This window comes from Manis pentadactyla, chromosome 14 (genome assembly GCF_030020395.1).
Source record: "Manis pentadactyla isolate mManPen7 chromosome 14, mManPen7.hap1, whole genome shotgun sequence".
NCBI lineage: Eukaryota > Metazoa > Chordata > Mammalia > Pholidota > Manidae > Manis > Manis pentadactyla.
This window is the reverse complement of record NC_080032.1, coordinates 23429856-23452402: the sequence shown is the minus strand read 5'-3', so window position 1 is coordinate 23452402 and position 22547 is coordinate 23429856. Positions and strand designations below refer to the sequence as shown.

Sequence of the window (22547 nt, the reverse complement as noted above, 5' to 3'; positions counted from 1 at the left end):
TACTGAGAAGAAAATAAAAACCTCTTGCAGTCCAACTACCCAATCATAATTTCTGTGAAAGATTTGAGATACTTACCCTTTTTACCCATGTACATAAAATATATGTATATGTTTTTTGCAAAATTAATATCACATACTTTTGTATCCTGTTTTTTTCCTTTAATACTGTATATTAGTAATCACCTAGTATTTTCAAAGAAACCATATATTCTTAATGTAACATTCCAAGAATGGTCTTTAAATATAACATCGTTGGTTAGGAATACAAATGAGCTATAATTGATACTGTATATGTAGCTTTAAATTGTAAGATTTCCATATATAGCATTTATTGAGGTTATATTAGGTATAGTTGCATTAAATTATGTATAATTTTATGAATACATAAAGTATTATTTAGTAGCCTATTATTTATGCTTTGTACTAGATAATTTTAATATTATTATATGATATGAGCCAGTAGAAACTGGGACTAAAAGTATGACCTTTAATGACAAAAGTAGGTTCAAACCCTGACTTTGCCATTTTCTATGTCACCTTGGGTGAGTAACTTAACATTCCTTAGCCTCAGTTTCTCATCCTGATAAAGGAGGTGATATGGTAAAACATATACATTGGATTGTTTTGAAGCTTATTGCAACAATGGATGTAAAGTGCTCAACATAATGCCCAGCACCCAGTAGGCACTCAACAGGGAGTATCTATATTTTTTTAGGCAGTATCTGTTTTTGTGACTATTTTGATTATTATACCTTCTATGCCCTTGCTAATTACAATGTATGAAATTGTGATATAAATTATAATTTATAAGTACATAAATTATAATGTGATATATGTATAAATTATAATGTAAATGAGCTATATAAATTATAAATATGTGATTCAACTCAATTCAGAAATAGAATAACCCAAAGATGACAAAAAGGAACCAAAAGTGCCTGGAGTTACTCATACCCAGAGTGTTCCAAAGCTCTGAACATTCTGGGCACAGACTGCTCGGTAGGTGAGTCACCTCTCACTCCCTTGCCCATATGACTGACTGATCGAGAATCATTGCTCAACAAGGATGAAGTTGGCAGCTTTAGTACCCCTGACGTTTCTCACCCGAGCCTACTTTGCAAGAGTTAGTTGAAAAGGCTGGCTCTGCTGCATGTCTGAACAAAGTTCATGCTTGGGAGAGAAGCCTGGAGACGAACAGAGTGCAGAGGCTCCCCGGTGCCCAGTGAAGCCGACTTTGGAGGAGGGGAGGGCCCCCGGCCCTGCCCAGAACCTTTGGGTTGGCTTCAGCTGGGCCTTTATTGGCATCCCACATTGGCCCTTCATCTGCTAAGGCAGCGGTTCATTTGCTTCACCCAGGGGAGCCTTAAACATTCGGAGGCCCAGGCCGCATTCCCAGAGACCCCAGTTTAATTGGTCTAGGGTGGAGTATGAGCAGTCATATTTTTTGAAAGCTCCCAGGGGATTTGAATGTGCGGCCGAGGTAGAGAAGCATGGCTTTAAGTTAAGGCAGGGGTTCTCAAACTCTGCCAGGCATCAAAATGACCAGAAGGGTTTGTTAAAACACCGACTGCTGGGCCCGCCCCCAGAGTTTCTGATTCAGTCTGGGATGGGGGCCGAGAATCGGCATTTCTTTCAAGGCCTCAGGTGATGCCAGTGCTGCTGGTCTGGGGCCACAGCTTTGGGAACCACTGTTCTTAGACCACAGCAGCTCATGGAGGAGATACTCATGCCAAAAAAGAATCAGTTCTCGGCGTATTATTTTCAGTAAAGAGTAAGGACGGGTGGCAGCTGTGGCACATGACCTAATTCTCTGGGCCCACATCTACCTCCTCCATTACACTGCCATGAGAGCTTTCATCTCTGTTTCCTCAGCAGCTTCATTCAGAGCCTGGCACATTGTAGGGCCCCAGAGAGATGCTGGAATGAAGGAAGAAAGAGAAGAGAGGAGAAGAGAGGAGAGGAGAGGGGAGGGGAGGGGAGGAGAAATAGGAAGGAAGAGAGGGAGGGAGAGAGGGAGGGAGGGAGGGAGGAATGGAGGGAGGGAAGGAAAGAAAAAGGAAAAGAAAGCTGGCACAAGTGAGGCTATGGATGAATTTCTCTTAAAACTCACAAAGGGCTTATTTAGAAGACCGCTTACTGCCCTAGTTAATTTAGTTAGATTTACAAGAAGTCACTAAGCATTTGAGTCAATGCTAAGGAATGAAAAGCAAGTCACTGAAGTGTCACCCTGCTCGCCAGGTGTTCACAGTCCCAGCCAGTCCGCTCCTATTTATGAGGCACTTGCTAAGTGCAGGGCACTGGTCTGGGTTCCCTGAAGGACACTGAGAGACCACATACTGGGGGCTTTTGAAAACTATCTAGGCCCAGGCTCCACCCCTAGGTTCAACTGATCCTAGGGGGTGGGGGTGTAAAGGGGCAGAGGGATGCAGGTGAGAGGGGTGGTGAGGGAAGAGTGGGGGACAGGCCCCAGTGCTTTTTAAAGTGCCCTCTAGTGATTATAACCGGGTTGGATACCAAGGCTCTAAAAGATTCAGTGCCAGAATGCAGGAGATCAGCATCAAGGGGTGGAGGCACTCCCAGCGAGGTGGGAGAGCTTGGGAAGGCTTCATGGAAGAGGTGGGCAACATTTAGCCGCTGTGACATGAGGGTGGCCTATTCCTGGATGCCCAGAGGCCCCTTGCCCAGCATTTTCTACCTCTGTCATTCACCCCCAGAAGCCTTGGGGTTTGTGGTCCTGCTGTCAGCCACAGGAAGCCATTGATGGCCTTAGAATTATGTTTTATAATTAAGTTTGATAGCCTCCCTGACAAATGGAGGGGAACATGATGCATCTGAACTGAGGCTGCTCCTTGTTTTTATAAATGTATCTGGTGTGTGTCGGTTTCTTTTGTGACGGTTTCATGGGCTTGTAAACTGGGAGGACTCTCCCCCAGTATGCCCACCTCCTGACATGCAGTGCTCTCCAGAACACCCTCAACAAAGGAGGGGATATTCTCTTGCTACAGCACACCGTCTCCTTGCCACCAGGTCTGGTGTTTCCATGCTGACCTGGACAGGGAAGGAGGGGACTGAATGGCACATCTGGAGACACCTCTGCTACTTATGCATCACTCTGTGACTCATAACTGAATCCTGCTCCTTCCAGTAACTAGATCTGATGGACAGCTGCCTTTCTCCAGGAGTGGGGCTCACCCACTGGGGGCAGGCACAGGGAAGGGCCAGACCTTAGTGCTCAGCAACAGTGTCTCTCCCTGTGGTCTGTGATGGGTGCTCAGAAATGTTAACACGTAGCCAGAGACGGGTAAGATTCCTCAAGGGAGGAACAACCTAAGATAGGCACAGTCGCAGGGGGGCCATCAGATGAGAAATTGGGGATCAACAGAGGTGAGGCTTAGAACCTCACCCACCCTGTCCTGAGAGAAATCTTCTGCATACGTGGATGTTTTATTGCCCGTGTCTAGCTTGGATTAACACATAGTCTACAGGCACACACCTGATCATCTACATTTGCTCTCTTACAACACTAAACTATGTTTTCTACCTTTATCTTGTATCTACCTACCACTTCAGCATTTTATTAAAAATAATAATAATAAAGAGAGAAATGTGGTATCCACATATAAATCAAGTATAAAAATCAAATGAGTATTCATATTTGAACTGTTTATAGTTCATAATGCATAAGCAAAACCGAAAGCTTCTGTGATGACTGCCCTTGTAATGTTCACCATGTAACTTATTCACTATGTAAGAATTTGTTCTCCATGTAAGAACTTGTTCGTTATGCTTCAGAAGATTGGAGACTGACGAAAATTAGGCTTGGGGTGGATTAATGATTGTGCATTGAGCATTGACCCCCCTATACAGAATTTTATTGTTGTTAACAACCATTTGATCAATAAATATGAGAGATGCCCTCACACACACACACACACACACACACACACACACACTATATATATATATATATATATATATATATATATATATATATACACACACACACACTTCCAATTGTAAAATAAATAAGTGACCGGGATGTAATGTATAGGATAAGGAATATAGTCAAAACATTGTAACAACTTGGTATGGTGATAGCTGGTACCTAGAATTATAATGTATATAAATGTTGAATCACTGTATTGTACACCTGAAACTAATGTAATACTGTGTGTCAACTACCCTTCAATAAAAAATAATTATCTAAAAAAAAAAAAAAAAAAAGAAATGTTAACACGGCTCACACACAGAGCTCCATATGGTGACCTTCACCCAGCTCCTCAGCAGAGCCCAGGCCTCAAACACCTCCAGAAACTTTTCCCAGAAGAATGTTTTTAAAGGGTTTATAGTCTGAATGACAAGTCCTTCACCTTGCTTCAAACCCACAATTGAGGGTTTGTTAGTTAAGTGCCCACAACTGTTTGAAATCCTGATCCTGCCTTGTAGCTGCACCCAGAACATCAGATAGGTCCTGGTTCAGGTCAAGAAATACCATGGATGGAAAACAGGCTGGCAGTTCCTCAAACAGGTAAACATGGAGTCACCATTTCCATCCCTAGGTCTATATGCAAGAGAAATTAACACACAGCTCTACACAAAGACTTGTACACAAATATTCATAGCAGTATCATTCATAATAGCCAAAATGTGGAAATGACCCAAATGCCCATCAGGTGAAGAATGGAAAAATAAAATGTGACATACCCATATGAATGAATAGAATATTATTCAGATATAAAAAGGAGTGAAATACTGACACGTGCTACTGTGTGGCTGCACCCTGACATATTTTGCTAAGTGAAAGAAGCCAGGCACAGAAGATCACATGCTGCATGCTTCTGTTCACATGAAATGTCCAGAAGAGGAAAACCCATAGAGACAGAAGTAGAGTAGTGGTTGCCAGGGCTGGGGCTGGGGGTGGGGGGCTAAGTGCTAATGGGCATAAGGTTTCTTTTGGGGTAATAAACACATTCTGGGATTAGGTAACGGTCATGGTTGCACACATGGTGAACATACTAAAAGCCACTGAACTGTACACTCTAAATGGGTGCACTGTGTGGCATGTGATGTATCTCAAAGTTGTTAGAGAGAAGAGGCAAAGCCATGGCAAAGGCAAGAAACAAAGCAAATAACAGAACAGTATTTTTTAAAATATATTTTCTACCATCACTATGATCTATCCTTTTAAAATCATAAAACCAGTGTAATTCAAGCAATGGAGATATAAAAAAGAGAAATAAAATGCTCTATAATTCTCCATTCCTTGGCAATAACCAGTTTCAGTGGTTCAGTGTTCAAAAAAACATGACTTTAGGGTTTCCTCCTTGTTTGCACTATGGTGCAATGTGGGGTCTGGGGCCGCCAGCTGGGGTGCTGAGCCTGGCTCTGCCCTTGGCAGCTGAGCCACCGTGTAAGCTTCTTCCTCTCACTAACCCTCACTTTCCTCATCTGTAAATTGAGATGGTAAAAGCACAGCCCTGTCGTGAGGACCCAACAGCTGGGGGGCAGCGTGGTGCCTGGCTCGCTGTGAGAGCTCGAGAGAGAAGAGTAGCCCGGGCATGGCTGTTGGTAGTGATGTTAAAGCATCATCACCACCAGCATTCTTATTTAGTAGCTACACATATTTCAGGATTTCTTTCTTTAAATGGTTAAGTGTGAAAAACAGAAGTCATTTTGTCCTGCCCTGATCTCTCTACAGGAGGCCAGTGCCCACTGGTGTGGTAGTCCTGCCCATGAGCTCTCGGTTGACCAGGAAGACCTCCCTAAAACAGCAGGCCATTTCTCTTACCTTCAGGAGGCAAACACCTCCTGATATTTATGTTTCAGAGCAAATCCAACACACTGAGGACCTCCCTTCAAAGTGCACATCTCCTAACTCCCATGGGATCTTTATCAAAGCTGAACCTGTAACCGTGACCGTTGGCTCAGATTTCTCCTCCTCACATGGGGGAGGCTGGGGCACTTGGCCACGGTCCCTCTATCCCAGCTGGAAGCGTGGATTACCCATAAATATTAGCATACAGGGCTTTGGGAGGATTTGTTTGTTTGTTTTTTTGTTGTAAATACAAAAGCAACATAAGCTACATGCTTATAATTAAGAAAAATTGAATAATGCAAAAATGTATGAGTCCCCTCCCCTACCAATTTAACCAAAAACTGTCTTCCAGGTGGATGTCACTGAAAGGGAAGTTGTTCATTTATAGATCCTTCATATAGGCTTATACTGCAGGTTTGGAAATAGAAGCGACGAAGAACCAAACGTCCAGCAGAGGAGAAGAATGTGGGGCTCCAGGGTCCCCCAGGAGAGAGTGTGAAGCACAGCACCTAGTGATGCATGCTGTGGAAGCCCCTGTGGCAGTGGTCATTGGAACTGGGAAGAAGGTCTAGAAGCAGTTTTAGGTAAATTGCTGTGAAATGGGGTTATGTGTGAGCCTTTCTGGTGATTCCCAGAATTTCAAGAAAGTTGTCTTGCATGGATGGGCTTTCTGTTTCAGTGGAAACTGAAGGAGGAGCTGAGTGTCAGGTCCAGAATGATTTGCATGGAGAGTCTGTATCGGCACACGTTGGCAATCCCAGACCAGGAGAGCTTGAGTCACCAGGGCAGCCCCAAAACTCCAACTGACATGGACCAGAGGCCCCAGCCGACTCAGCGTTATTGAGAAAGGAGGAAGTAGAAGTTCTCCCAAATCCCATCCCTCAGAAATCAATGTCCTAAAGGGTTTGGAACATATTATTTCACAGTTTTGCTGGGCATATGCTAATGTGTATATACATATATATTATTGTTAATAAAGCTGAGATCATGTTTACTATGTTTAGCAACTTGTGTTTTATCCTTTAATAACAAATCTTGCACATTCTTTCTGATCAAGAAACATAGGTCAGTTTCATGTTTTGATGACTAGTAGGTGTAGGTGTGCCTTATTTTATTTATCCCATCTCCCATCAATGCATGTTGAATTGTTTTAATTTTCACTCTTATAAACTCTGCTGCAGTAATGGTCCCCCCTGTAGGCACATCACTGTACATGTGTGTGAGTTTCTCTATAGGATACACTCCTAAAGGTAGATTTGCTAGGTCCAAAGAAACACACATTTAAAAAGTAAGTTAGTGGTTATTTCCTATAAACACTCCTAAGCACGGCTAAAGCTCCTAAATATAATCAAACACCTTAGCACCACTAAGTTAGTTACTCTGAGATCAAGTAACAATGCCGGGGCTCTGTTTTCCTCTTTGTCTTTGGAGTCATTTATTCATTCAACCAGCATTTGCTGAGTGTCCACTATGTCAGCATCTGCTGAGCACATACATCTCTGCCAGGATTTTCCTTACATTTTTATAACTAACTGGTTGCATTACTGTTAATTCACTGCAAAAACCTATCAAGATTATATAGTGCTCTGCAAGCTAACTAGAAATGGAGCCACAAGTGACCAGGGAACACATGTGCTGCATGGGCCCTGCACTGACATGATATCCTAAAGTCCCTGAGGAAAATACTGAAAAGTAGAGGATGACACTTTGTCCTATGTGAAATCAGCTATAGAAAGTGTGACACCTAAGTTTTTGGTTCCTTCTATAACACTGTAAACATTGCTAATCTTTCATTTAAAACATGAAGGTTTGTAAGAGCAGTCCCCCTTCCCCGACCACACTTTGGCTGTTTTCTGCCTAAGTGCAGTGGTGCTCTGCAAAAGATGGGAGCGGTTAGGAATTCTTTGGGGAGGGTTATATTCTTGTATAATTTGGCTTCAATTTACCACACTGACTGGATTCAAATCCCCAAGGCAGTTAAAATGACGTAAGAGAAGTATAAATAATGTATAGCCTTGGGGGGCTGCTTTGAATCTTGGTGTCTGAGTCTTTTATGTAACCAAGTGTTAAAATCTTCTGTTAGCTGGGCAGATTTCTTCATACAACTTCTTGGGGGAGGAGGAACAGCTGCATCTTAATAGGAAATGTCTCATTAACCACGACAAAGCCAGGGTTTAAAAGTTTCAAAGCCCTGAAAACATTTTTATTAAAATCACTATAAATCTGCTGTGAAAACAAGAGATCAAAAGGTTCTCCTTGTGCAGTTTCAGATATAAACTAACTCACCAACTAACAAAGTTTGCAACACTGATGTGGTCACATCTGGATCAGAGGCCTTCAGAAAACATCTCCAAAGAGTAAATGTATTTTTTCTGTGGATTAAAACCCTGGAATCTAAGGGATTTATGGGACATTGAGTGGAGCACTTAGTGAAACTCTCCTTTTGGCAGTGGAGGGAGACATACCCAACAGCGAGTGGAAACCTTACAACCACCATTTGCGTTTCTTTTTGTTTTTGTGTTTGTAAATAATGCTCAATGTCACTTTATAACATTTCTTGCAGACTAACATTCTTTTCTGGGTCCCTTTACTTAACAGCAAGATGTTGATAGGCTGCTGAGCTTTATTATGTTTTTCCAATGGGACAACTGAACTCACCTTCAATGAATACACTTCCTAACTTCTACAGGAAGCAGAAAAATACCTAAAAGGGCCTGAGAGTTCATATTCACTGACCCAGTAATTCCATTTCTAGGACTCTGACTCTGGAAAATACCTAGAGAAGTGTACAAAAACTACACAGAGATGTTCATCACAGTTACGTCTCTGACAGCCAAAATACTTCAGACAACCTACATGTCTGTCAACCAGGGAATGGTTTGATTAGTTCACCGCCTTTAAAAAGCATGTTGCCTACACCACACTAAAATGCTTCTGCGCAGCAAAAGAAAATCAACAAAATGAAAAGGCAATCTATGAAATAGGAGAAAATATTTGCAAACCACATAAGGGGTTAATATCCAAAATACACGAAGAACTCATATAATTCAGTAGCAAAAAAACAAATAGCCCAATTTAGAAATGGGCAAAAGACTTGAACAGACATTTATTCCAAAGAGAATGATATTTAAATGGCCAACAGGTCCAAGAAAAGGTGCTCAACATCACTAATCATCAGGGAAATGCAAATCAAAACCACAGTGAGATACTGCCTCACACCTGTTAGAATGGCTATTATCAAAAAGACAGAAGTGCTGGTGAGGATGTGGAAATAAGGAAACCCTGTGCACTGTAGGTGGGAATGGATACAGAAACTGTGCTATATATGTGATACACACACAGACACACACACATATACAGTGGAATATTATTCAGACATTAAAAAAAAAAAGGACATTCTGACATTTACAACAGCCTGGATAGACCTTAAGGGCATTATGCTAAGTGAAATAGGTCAGAAAGAAAAAGACAAAGACTATATGATTTCATTTATATGTAGAATCCAGAAAAAACCCAAACTCACAGAAACAGAAAACAAACTGGTAGTGGCCAAGAGTGGGAAAAATGGGTAAAGGTGGTCAGAGGGTACAAACTCCCAGCTGGGGATATAATGTACCCCATGGTGACTATGGTTAATAATAATGTATTATATATTTGAAAGTTGCTGAGAGAGTAGATTTTAAAGGTTCTCACCACACAAAGAAGTTTTAACTATGTGAGGTGATGGATATGTGCTAACTAACCTTATTGTGGTAATCATTTTGAAATATATGCAGATACAAAATCACTACACTGTACACTTATACTTATACACTATTATATATTAATTATATCTCAATAAAGCTGGGGAAAAGGGCATATTGTCTTGGATTCTTACCACCATGCTCACAGTCACAAACAACAGTCACTGAGAATGTTGCTATACATACAGATATACACATATACATATACATATAAGTCATATATACATATGTAAATCTATACATATATGCATGTATATGACCATATACTCGGTAAAATGTTGACATATATATATATACACACACATACACTATATAATGCCAGTTCTTCATTTAAAAAACATATATATCTCCAGATATAAACCCAAGCATATATGGTCATTAATATATGATAAAGGAGCCATGGATATATAATGGGGAAATGACAGCCTCTTCAACAGCTGGTGTTGGCAAAACTGAACAGCTACATGTAAGAGAACAAAACTGGATTACTGTCTAACCCCATACACAAAAGTAAACTCGAAATGGATCAGACCTGAATGTAAGTCATGAAACCATAAAACTCTTAGAAGAAAACATAGGCAAAAATCTCTTGAAAATAAACATGAGCAACTTTTTCCTGAACACATCTCCTTGGGTAAGGGAAACATAAGCAAAAATGAACAAATGGGACCACATCAAGCTAAAAAGCTTCTGTACAGCAAAGGACACCATCAGTAGAACAAAAAGGCATCCTACAGTATGGAGAATATATTTGTTTTGGGGTTTTTTTGTTTTTTTATTTTTTTATTTTTTTTGAGAGGGCATCTCTCATATTTATTGATCAAATGGTTGTTAACAACAATAAAATTCTGTATAGGGGACTCAATGCACAATCATTAATCAACCCCAAGTCTAATTCTCAACAGTTTCCAATCTTCTGGAGCATAACGAACAAGTTCTTACATGGTGAACAAGTTCTTACATAGTGAATAAGTTCTTACATGGTGAACAGTGCAAGGGCAGTCATCACAGAAACTTTCGGTTTTGATCACGCATTATGAACTATAAACAATCAGGTCAAATGTGAATATTCGTTTGATTTTTAGACTTGATTTATATGTGAATCCCACATTTCTCCCTTATTATTATTATTATTTTTTTTAATAAAATGCTGAAGTGGTAGGTAGATGCAAGATAAAGGTAGAAAACATAGTTTAGTGCTGTAAGAGGGCAAATGTAGATGATCAGGTGTGTGCCTATAGACTAAGTATTAATCCAAGCTAGACAAGGGCAACAAAACATCTATGGATGCAGAAGATTTCTCTCAAAACAGGGGGGGTGAGGTTCTAAGCCTCACCTCTGTTGATCCCCAATTTCTCACCTGATGGCCCCCCTGCGACTGCACCTGTCTTAGGTTGTTCCTCCCTTGAGGAATCTTATCCATGGAGAATATATTTGTAAATGACATATCCAACAAGGGGTTAACATCCAAAATATATAAAGAACTCACATGCCTCAACACCCAAAAAGCAAATAACCTGATTTAAAAAATTAAAAAATGGGCAGAGGATATGAACAGACAGTTCTCCAAAGAAGAAATTCAGATGGCCAACAGGCACATGAAAAGATGCTCCACATCGCTAATTATCAGGGAAATTAAAACCACAATGAGATATCACCTCACATTACTTAGGATGGCCAACATCAAAAAGATGCTGGTGAGGAACAACAAATGCTGGTGAGGATGCGGAGAAAGGGAAACCCTCCTACACTGCTGGTGGGAATGTAAGCTAGTTCATCCATTGTGGAAAGCAATATGGAGGTTCCTCAAAAAACTAAAAATAGAAATACAATTTGACCCAGGAATTCCATTCCTAGGAATTTACCCAAAGAAAACAACTTCTCAGATTCAAAAAGACATATGCACCTCTATGTTTATTGCAGTACTAGTTACAAAAGCCAAGAAATGGAAGCAACCTAAGTGTCCATCAGTAGATGAATGGATAAAGAAGATGTGGTACATATACACAATGGAATATTATTCAGCCATGAGAAGAAAACAAATCATACCATTTGCAACAACATGGATGGAGCTAGAGTGTATTATGTTCAGTGAAATAAGCCAGGCAGAGAAAGACAAGTACCAAATGATTTCCCTCATTTGTGGAGTATACCAACTAAGCAAAACTGAAGGAACAAAACAGCAGCAGACTCAAAGACTCCAAGAAGGGACTAGCGGTTACCAAAGGGGAGAGGAGGGGGAGGGCAGGTGGGGAGGGTGGGAGAAGGGGATTCAGGGGTATTATGATTGGTACACATGGTGTGGGGGGGTCACAGGGAAGACAGTGTAGCACAGGGAGAAGACAAGTAGTGACTCTGTGACATCTTACTACACTGTTGGACAGGGACTTCAGTGGGGTATGGGGGAAACTTGATAATATGCATGAATTGTAGTAACCAAAATGTTTTTCATGTGAAACCTTCACAAGAGTGTATATCAATGATACCTTAATTTAAAAATAAAACAATAGAAGGAAGTCCACCAAAATGTAAACTGTGGTTATCTCTGAGTAGTTTCCATTTTCTTTTTTATAGCTCTATTTTCTAAATCATAAAGTTATAAAATTAAGGTATTTCCTTTAAAAATCATGTTTTCAGAAAAATTGTTAATAAGTGGAAAATGCATATGATAGAATATCAATTGAACTACAGGATAAAATATATATTCAATACAGTACCAATTAGTTTTTTTTAATGAGCATTTAAAAATCCAGGAAAATACTAATAACTGCTAAGGCTGTGTAGTGGGATCACAAGTAATTCTTTTCTTCATTTCACTTGTGTAACTTTTCCAAACTTTCTACAGTGAGAATATGTTAACATTTCATGTGGGAAAGAAAACCCAATTGGTTGCATTTTAAACCACAGTTTCAATAAGGAACATTTTCTCTGAGTGCCTCTGGTCCCTGGTGGGAGCCCCTTGCAGGTGGGGGTACTCTGTGAGGTCCTGAGGAGTGCCGGCACCTTCTGAGCCCACAGCCCAGGAGGAGCACCTCTTCCCAGAGACACCCCATGCACACAGACCAGGTTGACAGCAATTACACAGTGAAAATAGTCACAGACGCCACCATTTACTCAGCTTCTCCTACGAACCCTACAGCATCACCTCCTGCTTCTTGGAGGCTGGTCCTCACCCAGAGAAGGGCGGTCTGTCTAATTCCAAAACCCAATCTTACCAACACTGAACTTTGGTAAGGAATACGTCTTTTAGGAATATCTTACTTATTTTTACAGTAGGTCTGTTTCTAAGTAGTGCATCTGTTACATCCAGAACCTTCTCTCCTATTCATCAATGTAAGAATAATGCTAAATTTTTCCCTTGACCTATACTTATTGTTCCCAGAAGTCGTTTTCATAAATAACATCTCCCACAGCTGTTCTGTTTCCATTCTCCCTACCTCTTCTTCTGACGGGTAAAAGCCAGTTGCTCTCATGACAAAAGGAAGCTCCGACAGGCCAATGTGTTCTGACACCTTTCTGGTCTCCATTGTATCGATACCTTGACTACGGAGCTGAGAATAGTAAAAATAGTCTTCCAGCTCCTACATGGAAACACAACACACATTTTGGCTAAAGTCTGAAGCATCCATTAAGATCTCAAGGACTTTTTCCAGAAAGTACTTTTTGATTTCAGTGGGGAAAAGAACTTGGAAGAAAGCAAGAGGGCTAACCCTGGGCACATTTGTTTTACAAACTTAACTAGATGTTACCAGGAAGTGTTTACTCTGAGACAATTACCCTGTAGAATTTTCCTTCCCTGCCACCAGACACCAAACCATAGAACGGGGTCAAGTCTTCACCCCCGAGAGAAACTGCTGCCTCCAGGGCACTGGAACAACAAGAGAAACATCAACATTAGAGCTCACTCAGCTGTGATCGCAGCTGCCCCTGTGGGCCTCCAAGGGGCATCACAGCACACATACAATTAGGGGCTCCTAAACTTGTTAAGGAAATCCCCTCCAAAATGAAGCTGAAAACAGAAAATTCAATTTCAGTGTGGAACCTGGTGGTACCGGGCACCCGCCTAGTAACAGTGATATTCTCTCGCTGGTGACAGGGCAGGCACTTGGGAATCTGTCTGCAGTCTTTGGGGAACAGGGCTCTCCTGAGGGAAGGAGGAGGGAGAGCTCTGTGCAGGGCCACCGCAATCCTCCCCAGCAGAGTGGCTTTACCTGTAACTGCAGATCTGCATGTGACCAGAGAAATAAGAATGGGGTATGCACAGGTGGACTGCCAACACTAACTGCTTCCATAAAATGCAGAGGCCATGAGGGACCCATGCCAGTCAGATAAAAATAACCCTCTGCTCTCTAACACAGGGTCAGATTTTCCAAAAATAGGCCCTTTAAAAAGAAGAAAACCTACTTTTTGTATGAAACTGACTTTGCCTTATATAAAATGCTAATAATATTAAATCATTATTAACAAGCCACTAACTGGATTTCTGCTAATCAGGTCATTAGGATCTTTGTGGGGTTATTAAAACACACTTCAATGTAGACCACCAAGTGGGGAAGTGGCTAAGTGCCCAGAATCTGGAGTCAAAGGGATATGTGTAAGTCTTGGTTCTGCCACTTACAGGTAGTGTGACCATGGTCAAGTAACTGAACCTCCCTGGGCCTCAGTTTCCTCTTCTGTAAAAGGGGAATAATTGTAGGTCTGCCTCACAGGGCTGTTATGAGAATGAAGTAAATTAATGCATCGACAGGATTTAACACCAAGCCTTCATTCTTCTCTTGTGACAAATGTTTGTTGAAGTGTGGGGATGAATCAGAAAGACCATTTACTCCATTGTCTAGGCAGGTCATTTAAGGTCTCTGAGCTAGTTTCCAGATCTGTACGATGGGGACACCAACAGTTCCTACCTCACAGGACGGCAATGAGGATGGAATCAGTCAATGCAGGAAAAGCCCCCAGCACAGGGCCTGGCCCTGAGAGGGCCCAGCACAGGTGGTTAAGGCTATTAGTACTGTTGCCTGCGGACTGAAACATACCTACAGCTCTCTTAAAAGAGTCAGCCACAAAACCGTCTTGGCCCTCTTGCTGGGGTCCCGCAGAAGCAGGTCATGTTAGGTTCTGTGGGGGCCAGCGTGGTCTGGTGTCCAGGTGGACCAGGTGGACCTGAGGCCTCTCTCCAGCAGGGCCCAGTCTTCCTCCAGCTCTTGGTTCTGCTATCAGCCATCAAGAAGGCAAGTGCCAGCTGCAAGGGCTTCCTCTCTGTGGCTGCCTGCCCAGGCCCAGGCCTACTCCCACAGGCTCTGTGGGCAGTGAAGCCACTTTTAGCCATGTGGCTCTGGAGCAGGGCCAGGTAAAGGCCAGCAGTGACACGGAGGAGCCTGTTTCTGCCATGAATGCCCTGGGGAAAGGCTCACAGGAGCTCTGGATTCTCTGGGAACAGTCCTCTGGTGCTCAGGACCATACTGCGATCCCAGCTTCCTGGCCACTGTTAACTGACCTGACAGAGCCAGAGGGACAGTCCTGGGGTTGTCTGTCCAGAGCTGGAGAAGGAGACTCATTCCTCTGCAGTGAGAGCAACAGTTTGTGAAACTTGAGACCTGTCAGTGGCCACGTTCCCACTGGGGACCCAACCCAGTTCTGCAGGGAATGAAGCCCACCACAGAGCAGGGCAGAGAGTGCAGTGGGCGCCAGGGTACACTGCCCTGCTCTTCCTGCAGTGCGGTTACCTGACATCCCCTCGGCCTTCCCCTTTTTGCTTAAGCTGGGTTTCTAACACTTGCAACAAAAAGGGAGGTCTTTGGGGGCACAAAAGGGAAGTACACTTATTGACAACCTACTATGTGCCTGGAAATACATACAATACTTCTGAGAAATGAGCTAAAGCTCGAGAAGCAGTGAGCACTGTGCTAGCATACAGCAAGCACCCGGTAGATGTTCCCGGCAAAAAGGAGGAGGAGTGATAGCAACGGTGGTAATCATTACGCTCAAATCAACTCTGAACTTGGTGATAATATTCCCATCTAGCAGATGGAGAACTGAGACCCAGAAGTTCAGGGACTTGCCTGAGGTCACGCAGCAGGAACACAGGGAAGGTAGTATTTGAAACCAGGCCTTTCTGCTTTTAGCTGAGCAGGGCAGCAGGATTGCAGGTAGGCATGAGGTTGAGCATAAAAAGGTAACGGGGGATTTTAAACCTGAAGCCAGACAAGGAGAGGAAAAGGGTGGCATGCTAGCAAAAATGGGAAGAAGGGGAAGTATGTGTGGGGTGAACTTTGGGGGTAGGTGAAGGGAAGGGGTCTCTTAGGGAAAAGTTCAATTGCTGCAAAGATAATATTTGGACCTGGGAGTGCACAGATTAAAACAATGGAATCTTGAGAGGATTGATAGTCTTTATTTCCCCCTACAACTCCCACAGATCTAGTAGGGAGTTTTGTTTGTTTACTTGTTTAGGGTTTTACATTTCTTCCCATTAGTGAAATGCTGAACATATTAAGACACCAGAAGCAGCAATGAAGTGCTAATTAGTTTATAATGGTCCTTTGTCCCACAACAGATTAAATTGAAATTCTCAGAAGCCTGGACTCTGGCCAGGCACAGGAAAGCTATTGGAAAGCGGGTGCCTTTTTTTTTTGAATCTCTACCATTCCAGATCCCAAGATGGTTGAGAAAAGAACAAAAATGAAAAAGGGAAGATTCTGTTTTCCCACCAGGGTGTCATTTGCCCCCATGTCCAGGGAACAGGCTAGGAGACAGGGAATCAAGCAGCTCCTTTTAAGGATGATCGGGAGGTGTTTTTCATTAAGAGAGCTCACCTCCAGCTTCTAAATTCCCCCAATTCCCAAAATCAGCTCTTAGGTGAAGGCAAAGGTGAAGGTCAAAGTTGCAACTGAAATCTGAAACCACTGTGGCTGCAAAGCAGATTTACCTGGCTATTTTTACTCATATTCAGGTTAAGAGGAGAAGTTTCCATGTCTGCCATAAAAGACAGACGTGTACTTGGAAGATGGTAGGGGGTATGCTTTTACTGGGAGCCGTGCATCAAGTTTGTTCTTTGAGGAAGGAAGGTGCCTCTGAGCTGCTTTTATCTAGGCGAAAGCTCCTCAATGTGACACTGTCAGGCAGGGGGTCATCCGAGAGGCAGGGGCTTGGAGACAGTGGTCAGGATAGGCACTGGCTCTGCCCTGAGGCAGCTCACTCAATTTGGGTAGATGAGAGGATTGTCATATGCCCCTCTTTAAGTAAGAAAGACCCTGAGTTCATAAGCATGTGTCTTTATACAGAAGAAGAGAAGAAAGAAAATCATTAATTTCTAGAGACCTTAGCTCTGAGCTGGGTGCTTTACAAGAATCCTGTAGAAGTCCCTATTATTACCCCCATTTCACAGATGAGGAAACTGAAGGTTAGAAATGTGAAGGAACCTAAAGGTTAGAGATGAGAAAAAACCTGCCCTGCATCCCACAGCCAGCAGAACACAGGCTCAGATTCGAACAGTCACTTTGACCTCAAACCCACTTTTTCTCCACTGCTCAAGAATGGAATCCTCCAGCCTTGCGCTGGGCGGGGAGTCTCCACTCCAGGCGAAAGGGTGAGAAGAACAGAATGAAAACACTTATTTCAAATAACAGTCTTACTATTTCTGCAATACACACATGGGACCTGGTGTAGATTTACAGATGGCAGGGTGAGAGGTTTTTAAGAGGTCATGGGTGAGCAAGCTAGAATCTCACTTCCTTAACTAAAAATCCATCTGTTCCTGAGACAGAATAGGAACCTTTTGACTGCACATTAATATGCATGGATGTCACAGGGAGTGGCCTGAAGGCAAGACTGGAGTCTTGGTCATCTTTGTACCCATAGGCCTAGCACAGTGCCTGGCACAAATTGGGGCTTAAAACCTATCTGCCGTTGCTGAGTGAAACAAAGGGGTCTATACTTGACACCTTGCTTATTGGGCCAAGCTTCTTGCCCCATCATGTACCTTAAGTTGATTTTCCATTGTACCACAGTCCGATCTTGCCCTCCTGCTGTGAAGGCATAGCAGCCATCATAGGAAAGGGTCATTCCAGCCACCCCATTTGGGTGACATACAATAGCAGATGTCTTATGTGGATTGCCATCAACTGGTAAAATCTGAAGTCCAACCTAGAAAGGAATATGTAATTGGAAATTCAGACTCAGATAACGGGGCCCCAGGCTAAGCCTGGCACAGTCAAAAGTGACCTCCAGTTCTGTTTACTGGAAGAACCTGTGTGTCTGGAACCATCTCAGCATGCAAGAGCCATATTTCACATGACTGGGGTTCACACACACTCACCCTGCAGGGTTGTCCCTTAGTTAAGAGATACCAGGTTCCAGCAAAGACCCAGAAAGGAAGCTTTCTTCATGTCTTCATAGTCAAATGTGCAGGGTTTTCCATAATAATTCTGCTATGATTTTATGCTTTTTAATATAGATTATTCATTAAACATAACAACTAATTGTAACTAATTTGTATGTCTTTATAAGGTTTTTCCACGTAAATACAACAGAAAGAAAAAACCTTTTGGTGGACCACGTGTCTTCACTGGGGCACAGAAAATATGGTAATTCTGCTTAGAATGTCTCCTAAGAGTCATTCTCACCTCTTTATGGCAATTTTCAGTATCACTGTTAACCAGGATGGAAGTAGTTGGGCCTAGCTATAAAACCAAACATCCCTGAGTTTTCTAATACTTGGGACTGACTGCTGCTCAAAATACACAGAGCCATCTTACAGAGGGGGGAGCAAAGGGCTAATACCTTGTCTCTATTAATAAACACCAAGTGGCGTTTCTGCAGTTCCAAAGTGGTTTTCACTGGGAGGATATGTATCTGCTCAATGGGAGAACCATAAACTGGCCCAAGAAGTGTCTTCCTGCATGAGACAAAAGAAACCTTCTTTAATCCCACAAATCTAAATTTAGGTGTTATGACTAGCTACCTTTTAAGATACCCTGTCCATTTTAAACTCCAAATTTCCTGTCTCATCACTCAGCTAAGCCTGCCTGTAAGAACCTTTCTCTCAACCACTGCTAACAGCTGCCGCAAATAAGGGGTAACAGCTCCAAAGAGTAAATGTTTAAGGGAAACTGATTGTGAAGAATGCTTTTTGCATCTGAGGCTCTGACTTTCCTTCGTGACATCTGAGAGAAGGGAACATTATGCCCTGAGAATGTGTACAGGACCAAGGGATGGGAAAAACGCTGCGAGGAAGGGACATGCTTTGGTAGAATGCAACAAAACACCCCCTCCCAGGTGGTAGGCCACAAGATGAGGTGAGGTGCCGCACATGTGACATCCAGGTCTAAGTGCGGCATGCAGAGCTCCAAACCGCGACCTGAGAATCACATTGTAATGAACTGTATCCCTCCAACAGTCAGACTTCTTTAATTCAGACTCTATTACACTAATTAGGAATCTAACCTGAGATGAGGCTACTGACATCCCCCAAAGCCCAGACCTGGGTGTTCCCTGAAGCTAGCAAACTTGAGCTTCTGGACCCTCACTCAGGCATCTTCTGAGACCAGAAGGGGCCTGGGCCACTTTTTATTCTTAATTATGTACCTTTTACTTTAAAGAGAGCCCACAAAATCAAATATATATATCACATCCCACACACCTGGACCTGCCCATATGTGAAGGCCAGGAACGACTTCATCTTATAAGCCCCTCATTGTCTGGATGTGTTTTGTCCCTGTGTTCCCTGCACCCAGCCCATGTCTGGTGGCAGCAGGAGATGTTACATGTATGTGCTCTGAAAAAATGAAGAGCAAATACACTAAACACCTTTGTCTCTGTGCAAGGCACCGGGTTAGGTGTGGGGCACACAGAAATGACTGAGATTTGGGTAAGTTCTGAGGGCACACTTGGTCACCAGGCTGCAGGATGTCACAGGAGGTGTCACTCAGATGACCCATGCTTGGGTTTATATGCACAGAGAATTATGTGAAATGTTAAAAATACTGACATGACCAATTGGTAGACAATGTACCAGTTAGTTATGTCACCGTCATCTAATCATTTGAGTAGAAATGTTTAGGGACCTTCCCCAAATATCACTGAGTGGACAGAGGACAGACTCTGATTTGAATCCCAGCTCTCACCCTTAAAAATTCAGGGCAAGTTATGGAGAAATTGGAACCTTCATACACTGCTGGTAGGAATATAAAATGATGCAGCTGCTTTGGAAAATAGTATGGTGATTCCTCAAATGGTTAAACATAGTTACCGTATGACCCAGCAATTCCACTCCTAGATCTATATCCAAGTGAAATGAAATATGTCCACACAGAAACCTATACATGAAAGTTCAGAATAGCCAAAAAGCAGAGACAACCTGAATGTCCAACAACTGATGACTGGGTAAACAAAATGTGGTGTATCTCTACAATAGACACGATTCAGCCATAAAGATGAATACAGTACTGACATATGCTACAGCACAGATGTACCTTGAAATATTATGCTAAGTGAAAGAAGCCAAACTCAGAAAGTCACATATTACATGATTCCACATATATAAAATATCTAGAATAGAATAGACAAATCCATAGCAATAGAAAGTAGATTGGTAGTTTGTCAAGGGTGGGGCAGAAGGCTAGGGGAGGGAAGGAAGGGAATGGGGAGTGACTGTTGATAGGTATGGGATTTCTTTTTGGGGTAATGAAAATGTTCTTATTAGACAGTGGTGATTCACAATTTTGTGAATATAGTAGAAACTATTGAAAAGGTGTAAAATTCATGTATGTGAATTGTATCTTAATTCACATTATAAATAAGAAAAAAAAACCCAAAACACCCAAGGTCAAGCTAGTCAACCTCTCTGTGCCTTGGATTCCTCACCATAAAATAGGGACAATGACAACACCATTGACCCTTGAAGAATGAGGGGATTATGGGTGACATCCCCAAGGGTGGCCAAAAATCCACCTGGAACTTTTGATTCCCCCAAAACTTAACTACTAATAGCCTACTGTTGACCAGAAGCCTTACCGATAATATACGGTTGATTAACATATTTTGTATGTTATACGTATTTATACTATAATCTTACAAGAAAGTAAGCTAGAGAAAATGTTTCTTCAAATTGTTGTAAATCTCAAAAAGAAAAATTCCAAATATTTATTGAAAAAATCCACTTATAAGTGGATCTGTGCAGTTCACACCTATATTGTTCCAGGGTCAACTGTACTTAACCCCATAAGACTGTGGAAAGCCTTAAATAAGCCTTTTAATATATATATATATATATATATATATATGTATATATAAAACACTCAGTTTCTGGCACATAGTAGGAGCTATATTATTGTTATCTCACATTGTTAAACCTATCTAACAATTTCATAAAATTAGTATTTTTCTCCTAATTGAAAAGTTTTCTTCTAATTAAAAAGTATTACATATTCACAGTGCAAACATTTAGACATATTTAGAGCAGAAAATCTACCTATAACTCTACATTGCCATAGCCTTTATCACAAGATACTCAAGGGTAACAGTTTGGTACATATGACTCAAGAATTTCTTTATATATATTCTGATATATATAATTATAATTTTATATGAAAATGTACTCATGCTTATTTGGAAATTTGCTTTTAGTTCTTATTATGTCTTGGAGCTATTTCCACATTACTACGCAGGGAGCTACCTTTTCCTTTTTTTCTTTTCTAAAAGCAGCATCCTGTTTCAGTGTACTGACAGGCCATCATTTACCTAATCCCCTATTAATGGACATCTGGATTGTTTCCATTTTTAAAAAACATTTTCAAGCAAGACATTCTTTTACTTATGTCTTAGCATACTGTGTGAGTACTTCTGTGGGCTACATTCCTAGAAGTCAGAAGATACGGTCAAATTTAATAGAGGGTAACAAATTGCTCTCCCAAAAGGTCACCCCGATTTATACTTCCCCCAGCAGCCAGTGAGAGTGCCTGCTCTCTATGCCCTTGCCAATTCCAGGCACTATCAATCATTTTTATCTTTGCTAATCTGATTTGTGAAGAATGTCCTGTTTTCATTTGCATCTTTGATACACTAGAGAGCATCTGCTCACAGGTTTATTGGTCTTTTTCTGTGCATTGCCTTTTCATGTTCTTTTGAATATTTTAAAATGCATTTTAAAATTCTTTTGGATTTGTTATGAAAAGGCAATACTTTCCCCCTTAAGTTGTGGTTATGAGGCCTTATTATTCCTGTAACTTAAAAGATGCTTTATGCAAGGGGCTTTTACTCTGGAATGATGGAAATGTTTCAGTCCTAGACAGAGGTGATGGTTGCACAACGTTGTGAATAGACTAGAGGTCACTGAATTGTTCCCTTTAAAATAATTTCATGTTATGTGAATTTTACCATGATAAATTTTACCTTATTTGTTTTAAAAGATGCTTAATGCTAGTTTCTGACTGATCTTTAATAGGAAAAAACTCCTAACTGTATGGCCTAGGTCTCTGGTTAGTAACTGTTAGCAGGAACTAAGAGCCCCAATCTACCTGCTCAGCAAACTCAGATTTTTCTCAGGACTGGGCATATCTATGAGATATTCTTTGTCCAAAAAATTTGTGTCCATTACAGATGACGCATAAAGACACCAAGATCTTCTTAAAACTCCTTTTTATGTATTTCTTTCAATGTCTCCTTCCCAGTGTTTCACTAGTTTAAACATTTTTTGCTGGATTTCTCTCCTGTTCCTGTCAAATGGCATGGTATTTCTCAGTCATTTTTCCTTGTGCCCTCAGGAACTGTTTAAAAAAAAAATCCTGGGTGACCCTGGCCTTTTGAGGACCCATCTTACTGAGATACACTTCAAAAAAATGATCTTCCTCAAGGGTGGGGCCAGCTGCTGTTGGACAGTTTTCTAACTGCCTCTTTGCAGGTTGGGTCACAAAGTACCCACATGGCAGCCAACCACAGGTGGAAAGAGGCTGCCCTCTGGGGCTGACTAGGTAGGATCCCAAATCCAGGGCTGTATC

At 41.8% G+C, this 22547-nt stretch overlaps 1 protein-coding gene across 7 annotated transcripts in view; it reads right to left on the bottom strand.

The window, feature by feature from the left end:
- The window catches only part of CFAP251 (cilia and flagella associated protein 251), a 62997-nt gene that overhangs the window by 4917 nt on the left and 35533 nt on the right, over nt 1-22547 (bottom strand). For 5 of the 7 annotated variants that reach the window (XR_008993619.1, XM_057491459.1, XM_036929469.2 and 2 more), the window contains 4 exons: nt 18334-18448; nt 17534-17697; nt 13336-13426; nt 12996-13139 (listed from right to left, as the gene is read on the bottom strand). Coding sequence is in view for 6 of the 7 variants with exons in the window: in XM_057491459.1 (XP_057347442.1) it covers nt 12996-13139; nt 13336-13426; nt 17534-17697; nt 18334-18448 (514 nt within the window). In the remaining variant the exon portion in view is untranslated. The remainder of the gene's footprint in view (nt 1-12995; nt 13140-13335; nt 13427-17533; nt 17698-18333; nt 18449-22547) is intronic. The other 2 variants (XM_057491462.1, XM_057491461.1) reach the window with 1 other exon arrangement.